The sequence below is a fragment of the Dictyostelium purpureum genome, assembly GCF_000190715.1.
Source record: "Dictyostelium purpureum unplaced genomic scaffold DICPUscaffold_78, whole genome shotgun sequence".
Lineage (NCBI taxonomy): Eukaryota > Evosea > Eumycetozoa > Dictyosteliales > Dictyosteliaceae > Dictyostelium > Dictyostelium purpureum.
The window spans coordinates 83,133-91,485 of record NW_003519415.1 but is presented as its reverse complement, the minus strand read 5'-3'; the positions used below and the strand labels follow the sequence as shown (position 1 = coordinate 91,485).

The 8,353-nt window shown below is 24.8% G+C and overlaps 3 protein-coding genes across 3 annotated transcripts; all 3 read right to left on the bottom strand.

Moving 5' to 3' along the window:
* Nucleotides 1–402: 402 nt before the first annotated feature.
* Nucleotides 403–1,500, bottom strand: DICPUDRAFT_31392 (uncharacterized protein; the record flags this gene model as incomplete). The annotated part of the gene is made up of 4 exons (XM_003286701.1): nucleotides 403–433; nucleotides 576–595; nucleotides 1,085–1,280; nucleotides 1,376–1,500. The coding sequence occupies 4 exons, from the start codon at nucleotides 1,498–1,500 to the stop codon at nucleotides 403–405; spliced, it is 372 nt and encodes a 123-aa protein (XP_003286749.1).
* Nucleotides 1,501–2,094: 594 nt separating this feature from the next.
* DICPUDRAFT_150768 (uncharacterized protein) lies at nucleotides 2,095–3,113 on the bottom strand (the record flags this gene model as incomplete). The annotated part of the gene is made up of 4 exons (XM_003286700.1): nucleotides 2,095–2,296; nucleotides 2,379–2,452; nucleotides 2,607–2,833; nucleotides 2,906–3,113. The coding sequence occupies 4 exons, from the start codon at nucleotides 3,111–3,113 to the stop codon at nucleotides 2,095–2,097; spliced, it is 711 nt and encodes a 236-aa protein (XP_003286748.1).
* A 252-nt stretch (nucleotides 3,114–3,365) lies between these two features.
* On the bottom strand, nucleotides 3,366–7,809 carry DICPUDRAFT_46997 (uncharacterized protein; the record flags this gene model as incomplete). Its single annotated transcript, XM_003286699.1, has 3 exons — nucleotides 3,366–4,403; nucleotides 4,807–7,662; nucleotides 7,750–7,809. The coding sequence occupies 3 exons, from the start codon at nucleotides 7,807–7,809 to the stop codon at nucleotides 3,393–3,395; spliced, it is 3,927 nt and encodes a 1,308-aa protein (XP_003286747.1). The 3' UTR covers nucleotides 3,366–3,392.
* Nucleotides 7,810–8,353: the final 544 nt, after the last annotated feature.

Genomic DNA, 8,353 nt, shown 5'->3' with positions numbered 1-8,353 from the left:
AAAAAAAAAAAAAAAGGAAAAAAAATTTATCTCTTTCCCATTATTTAAAAAAAATATAAATATGATTATTATTACCTATTACTATAATACGATTATTATTTACATTATAACTATAACCCAAAATTGATTTCCCCACAAATTTAAATTTCATTTCGTTTATTTTATGCACAAAAAAAAAAAAGTAAGAAAAAAAAGAAAATTGAAAAATAAAATAATAAATAAAAAAAAATGAATTTAATCTTTTTGCTATATTATATCTTTATATAATTATTTGTATTGATATCATTATTATAACATTAAGAAACGTTTTATTTAGATTTATAAAATAACAATTTGGATCTGTGTATGTTGATTTTCTCTTTAGTTGTTGTTGTATTTATTTAGTTTATTGTTGTTGTTTGTTTAATATATATGAATTATATTATATAAAAATCTATATAGAAAAAAAAGGAGAAGAAAAAAAAAAAAAATAATAAATTTAATACAAAGTAATTAAATATTGATGATGTTATCATTGATGGTGGGTTATTTTTTATTATATACTGATTTTAAGTATATAGTTTAATCACACTTACGTCCAAAATAAAATATATGACTATTTTTAATTAAAAGGAATTGATGATGTTATCGTAGTTTATTTAAATTTATTTATTAAATAATTATTTTTATTTGTTTGTGTGTATTGGGGGTTATTTTTATTTAAGGTGTGGGTTAAATAGATATAATTTTTATATGTAGTGTTTGAATTTGTGTGTGTGTGTGTGTTGTTTGAATATTATATATTTTTGTTTTATTTATATTTGAAACAAAAGGGAGGATTTTATTGATACAACATTGATAGTAAAATAGCAATATTTTTATTGACATCATTATTATTTTTATTATTATTAATATTATTTATTTACGACATTTATTTTTAAGATTGGCAGTAATGAATTATTTTATAATAAAAAAAAATAAAAGAAAAAGAGAAAAGAATTATTTAGTATATACAATTTTTTATTTGATTATGATATATATTATATAAATAATAGTTTTACTAATATTTTTTTAAAAGTAAAAAACTATTATGTGAAATCCATACCATTAAACCACCTCCAACACTATCGAACCAAATTGATCTTGGATTTGGGAAATAAAGATGAAGGTTCTTTTTCTCTTTTAATGCAAATAATGAGCAAAATATTATATATACAAAGAAATAAAATAAAAATCCTGATAAACCTGAAAATCCTATAACACCTGCTATACCTCCTCCTAAAATTGATATTGGTATTTGACTATAATATTTTTTGTTTATTTTTGTTATTGAAAAAAGGATAGTTAGTAAGTTTATACCAAAATCTTTAAAATTAAAAACTATTATGAAATCTACCAAAGTTGTATAGTTTTATTATTTCTTTGAATATATTCCATTTCATAATGTTCAGGTATTGTAGCTGCATTTTGTGCATTCTGTTGCTGTTGTTGTTGCTCCTGCATTTGCTGTGGGTGTAACATTTTATTATGTATATATGTATAGTTTATTTAAAATAAATTATATAATTAATTATTGAAAATAAAAAAATATTGAAAATGAAAAAAAAAAAAAATTAAAAAAATTAAAAAAAAAATTTAAAATAAAAAAAAAAAAAAAAATTTTAAAACAATTATTAAAGCATACAAAATCGAACTCTTATTATTATTTATTGTATTTCCTTCAAATGATACAATATTGTGTTTTTTACAAATTAATTAGCTAGATAATCACTCCCCAATAACTTTTTTTCTTTTTTGATAAATTTTAATATTTTAAAACAATCCATCAAAATGGTAAGATTTCTATAAATGGAATAATTACCTTTAGGTATTTCAAAACTACCATTACTTGGTATTTTAACATCAATTTTTATTAAATATATCAAGATTGGATATATATAATTTAAACCAAAATAATAAACATTAACCCTTCGTTTTTATTGCTTCATTTCTTACAAATAATAATTTATTGTTTAAAAGATTAAAAAAAAGAAAAAGAAAAAGATTTATGACTATGGGAAAAATAAATTTTTATACAATTGGTATAAACTTTTTTAGATTTTAATTTATTTACATTTAAATTGCTTGATAACTACCTCCTGGTGTACCTGATACTTTGAATTTAATATATAATGCACCATCTTTAATAAGACTACCAAAAGATTTCCAAAACTCAATATTTGGAATAATAGAATCAACTGGATGACCCATTTTATGCTTTCTAATAGCTTGAACAATAATACCAATAATAAAATAAGAACCTAAACCAACGAAAAATCTGGAATAAAAAATTTAAATTTAAATATTAATATAAAAATGTTCTATAATATTAATTCAACTCTAAACTTTAAATAACTTACATAATTAAGAAAACATCACCACCTGAAATACCACCACTTGATTTTGAGCAGAATACTGGAGACTCGATATTAATCTAAAATTAAAATTAAAAGTTAATACTTTTCTATTTTTTTTTTTTTTTCATTTATAAATCTATAAAGTAATAAAATATTTACAATAAAAGTTTTTGCACATAATACTTGGCTGCTTGGGATAATACTTGTAATCCTATTTTCACCTCCACATACTGCATTAAGAGTTGTTGAAACAATAAATCTATTCATACCAATAATACAATTTTGACCGTCATATGTCAAAGTTAAATTATTTTTTGAAGCTGAATCACTTTGTTTTCCTGGAAGATAACCTAAAACTTTTGGTTGCCATTGAGAAGGTGTACCAAAATCATCAGTTGTACAAATTGCTGCATTAACTTGATCACCACATAATTGATCTCCTGTTAATTGTTGACATACTATATTTAATTTAAAAATAGTGTGTTAAAAATAGTGTTATAAAATTTAAGATAAAGTATAATGAACATTACCATTTAAACCATAACCTCTATCTGTATCAGAATTGGCATCTTTAAATGTAAGATAACCTATTGATGAAAGGTCAAATTTATTACCTACAGTATCTGAATATAAACACCCATCTGATCCCTCACCCAAAATCTTTTTAACATCAAAAAACCCTTTTGAAAAACAAGAGTTTACTAATAAAATTATAAAAAATAATATTATTACCTTCATTATTTCTTAAAAACAATTTTTTTATGTAGTATAAATTTATTTTTAAAGCTTTATTAAAAAAAAAAAATAAAAAAAATTTTTACAAAAAAATAAAAAAAAAATCTAAAAAAAATTTATTGCCCCAGTTTTGTAATTTTCCGTGTTAAATTTTTATTTTATGCTATCACTGTGTTTGCATTGACAATGTACAAAATAAAAATCAAAAAAATATATTTTTGTAAAAAAAAAAAAAAAAAAAAAAACGAAAAAAATAATTTTTATAATTTATAACTTTTTTATTTATGGTTTAATTGCAGAATTAAGGACATCCAACCAAGATTTCATTTCTTCTTCAGTTTCGGCAGCTAAGAAATATAATCTTTGTGAAGTAATTAAAGTAAATGAGTATTTTTGCTTTGGACGGTCAAATTCTTGTTTTACTGAATGGAAAAGATCGATGATACCCTTTTCTTTTTTCTTATTTTTCTTTGAAACTTTGTAATATGTAATTACATCGTCTTTAAAGATGAATAAATATTTTTTCCAATCACCTGCATCTTTTGAAGTAGGTCTACTGGTTTTATAGAGGTAACCTTCGTGTTCTCTTTTTTGTGGTGGGACTCTACTTGGTTTATCTAAAAAGCTTGCCTTTCTTTCGCTGTGATGATTACCACTTCTCCATGTACCTTTACCATTTGATGTATCGGTTCCACTCTTTAAATTTAAACCTTCAATAACCTCTTCTTTTGGTGTTGTTGGTCTTTCATTATTGATATTTGATGCGACAGGGGTTGGTGTAATTGGTCTATCATTATTATTACTAGTATTGTCTATATTATTATTATTACTATTATCATTATTAATTTCAATTGATGGAGTATTTCTACCGCTTATACTTTCTAATTTTACATTTTCATCTTTTTGTGGTGATGAGGGATTTAAACTTGGTGAATCTGAAGTAATTTGAATTGAGGCTAAGTTATCAGATGATGGGGTTTGAGTTAAATATTTTGCTTTAATCCAAGTTAATTTGGTTTCATAGTTATCTTTTGGGTTTGGTTTTACAATATTTGTTGGTATATTTCTTTCATATCTACTATTGGCTTTAGTATTACCCTCTTGTTTCTTTACGATATCCGAGAAAGCTACTGAAAGTGATCTTACTGACTTTACATTGTTATCTGGTAAATTTTTATGAATTGAAGAACAATCTAAACAAACTACAACACCATAATTGATTGATACCCAACTTGGATCGCATGCTCCACATTCAGCACATAAGTTATTTCCTGCTATATTTAAAATTGATTCCTAAAAAAAAAAAAAAATTTTAATATTTTTGGTTGCCAAAAAAAAAAAAAAAAAAAAGATAGGATAAAGGAAAGAGATAGAGGATAGATATAGTTGATTAATTAATTGTTGAGGTTGCTCTTTTGTGTGATTTAATAAATTTTTTAGTTTCATTAAAAAATGATCCAATAACTCCAAAATTATTGTTATTATTTAATTGATTAATGAATAAATCGTCATTAAAAATATTTTTCGAATTATTATTATAGATTGGAAAAGATTTTGGCCTTTTAAAATTTTTAATTGAATTTGGTGAAGAAAGAAAAGGAAAAGATATAGATGATGATGATGATAAAGAGTTATTACTAGTATTAAAAGAATTATAGATAGGAGTTAATAAAAATATTGAAGTTTGATAAAATACCTGTGAAGCAATTGTTGTGGCTGAGCTTGGTGATGAAATGGTAGGTGATGAAACTGTAGGAGTTGAGTTTAAAGATGAACTTAAACTATGTTGAAGCTCAAGATTTTTTTGTGGTGGGTGGCTTGAAAGTGGATTAAAAGCACTACCTGAGCCACCAAAGCTTACAGATAATGAAGCAGAAATAGTGTCCTCCTCTTTTAATGATTCTAATTTCTTTTTAATTGATAATCTAATAGATGAAATCCATTGGAATAAATTTGTAGAGTCAGAGCATGAGAAAAAGTAAATTCTTGATGGTGTAATTAATTGGAAGCAATGTGGATGATCAACAACCTGAGCCAATTTGACTGAACAAAGAATTAAGTTTATACATTTAATTTTGGTTGGTTCTTTTTCGCTTGATGGAATACGATGGTAGTAGAGGTGGGTATTCTTTAAATAAAACTTCTTTGCTCTCCAGGAGATTTCACTATGTTTCTTTTCTAAAACATTTGAAAATTCATTATCTTTAACAACATTTGTATCGTAAGGAAGAGTAGTTAATTCTTCAACATCGGTAATAAGTGATCTTTTTTTGCTTCTTGTTTTTTCTAATAATTGGTAAATACATTCATCCAATTCACCCATCCATGTCATTTTTTCGTTAAGTGAAAGAGCCTCTAAACTAATCGATGTGGTTGGAATACTACCGGCACTTAAAAGTGGTGATGGAGACATTGGAGTTGAGGAGATATTACTAACAGAGGTTGAAAATGGAGAGAAAGAAAGAGTTGGTGAACTATCGTTATTATTTAATTCGTTTGCATCACCAACACCAATAATTTGAAAGGTAAAACCATCTGGGTTATTATCGACCAATGAACTTCCTGCTAAAAAGAATGAATTTAAATATTTTGATTTACCTTCAGATACAATTTCTTTTGGGTTAAATGTAAAGGTGCCTTTACTATTGCCCCCACTGCTACTACTTAAACGTGCACTATCACGAATTTTGGTAACTGCTTTGTTTTCGGTTTTAACTAAAAGATCGTTGAAGAGGAAGTAAAGGTAGATTTTATCATTTGAAATAAGAGTACCTTTTTTAACATATCTTCTATGTGGCTCTGCTAAATTATTAAATTTACCAGTAAGACTAGATTGAATATTTAATACTTGATTAAGATTTTCGGCTTCTCTTTTCTTTTCATTTACATACTCTGCAACATCCTTCATTTTCTTTAATGCAATTGAGAGGTCATTATAATCGGTATGAGTTTCTTTGGTATTCTTTAAAAGATCTTGTAAAAGTAAAATATAACGAGGTAATCTTTGAATTGGCATAATTAAAAAGGCTGAAAGATCTAAATTCAATTGATTACGATTTTTATCTAATAATGCAGCAAATTTTTGATTTTCCATACATTCGGTGATGGTTTGAATTGAATTGTTATAGTTATTTACATAGATGGTATAGACTTTAAGGAACTCTGACATTTCGATGAAAATATCACCAATTTTTTGACCAGATGAATACCAAATTTTATTTCTGTTTTGAAGTTTTTCCAAGATTAAACTATTGTAACGATAGATAATTTCAATTTGTGAGAAAATGCTTCTAACTTGTTGGGTGGTTAAGAAAGCTTCAGATGGTTTGAGGTATTGAGTAGTAACAGTAGCTAATGAATGTACATATTTATCTTCAGTCGAAATAATTTCTTTAACAATTTCATTTCTACGATAGAGTGGGAACATTTTGAAGAGTTTCTTTCTTTGAATTTTACCTCTAATGGAAGCTTGGGCTTTTAATAAACCCTTGTGAGCCTTTGAATTTCCTTCGAAATGTTGTTTGAATTGAGTTAATTTAGTACGGTATCTTCTAAGAAGCTCCTTCCATCTTAAACGGATTAAGAAACCACGAATGTGAGCTTGCATGAAAATAATTTTCTTTAAGTCGTAAAATTTAGTTTGATGATCATTTAATTTGATTTCGATAAGACTAACAGATCTAGTCAATGGATCATGTCTATCAAATGAACCACTTAATGAGAGACCACCCGAAATTACGTGACCAGATTCGGTTCTCTTTAAAACTTTTTCGGTTTGTGATGATGAAGATGATGGTGAGAATGTATTATGTTTTTCATCAATTAAAAATTTAGATCTAATTGTACTGACTGATACCCCTGTAGTTGGTAAAATTCTAATACCATTACTAGCTGGTGCAATATTGTTATTGGTTGGCACATTTGTTGAAACAGTTGGAACATTATTTTCATTTGTAACTGGTATTGTAGATGATGGAGTAGTACTGACTGTTGATGAAGGTGTTGATGTGGTTGTTGATGAAGGTGCTGGTGTTGTGGATGTTGTTGAAATATTTTCTTTATTTTCTCTATTTGGGGTAATATGGGAAAATCTATTAACTGCATTAGTAGCAAGACTAGCTCTATAAAATAATTTTGAACCTGATTTGGCAGCACCGGTAGTAGATGGAGCATTAGATGAAGCACCATCTGGGGTTGGTGAAGTAGAACCACTCTCTTGTTGTAAATGATCTAAATGTAAATTTACTTTTATTTTTTGAATTAAAAGAAATATTACACCCATAGTTTGCTTTAAATTACCATCGACAATATCTTTAGCGTTACAACCAAATACTTTGATATCAAAAATTTTTTCCATAAACCCAAATGCAATCATAATATTATCAATTTTATGTTGAAGGAATTTTGGTGATCTGACATAACGTGGTATCTTTTTGCCTGAAAGAATTTCTAATAAATTTATTAATAAAACACCATCTTGAAAATCGACTGATAGATCCTTAACACTTAATCCTCTTTCTGAAAGATGTTGATTTATCCAACTTGTAAATGACTTTTAATTAAAAATAAATAAAAAAAATTGTTAAAATTAACTTTTTTGATTTAAATTTTTGATAATGTTAGTTTTTGAATTACTTACGTCAATTTGGATATTTTCCCAATTTGCATGAGAACTGCTCATATAATCTTTTACTGACATCTTTATATTTTTTATATTTTTATATCTAAAAAATTATTTTATTATTTTTGTTGTTGTTGTTTGAAAGATTATTTAATTTTTTAGATACTTTTTTGTGATGTGATTAAAATTTTTTAATTTTGTGTGGGTTTTAAAAAACAAATAAATAAAATAAAATTAAAAATTAAAAATAAAAAATTTAAATATATAAATATTTAAAAAAAAAACTATTTTACAAAAAATAAATTAAACTATTATTGGATTATATTATTATATGTTATTAAATTTCCTATTTTTGGTTTTATTCTGTAAAATGATTGAAAAAAAAAAAAAATTATAATATTAGTAAATATAATTAAATATAATTTTTAATTTTATTAAATTTCTATATATATATAATAAGTATTATAGCTATACTATAAAAAAAAAATAGGGTTTATTTACTCCAATTTTAGTAATATTAATAATAATAGTAGTTTTAATAGATATCTATAATTTCTATAGTAACAATAATAAATTTACTAAAATAGTAGTCTGCTGATTTATTTTAAATATTTAATATGAT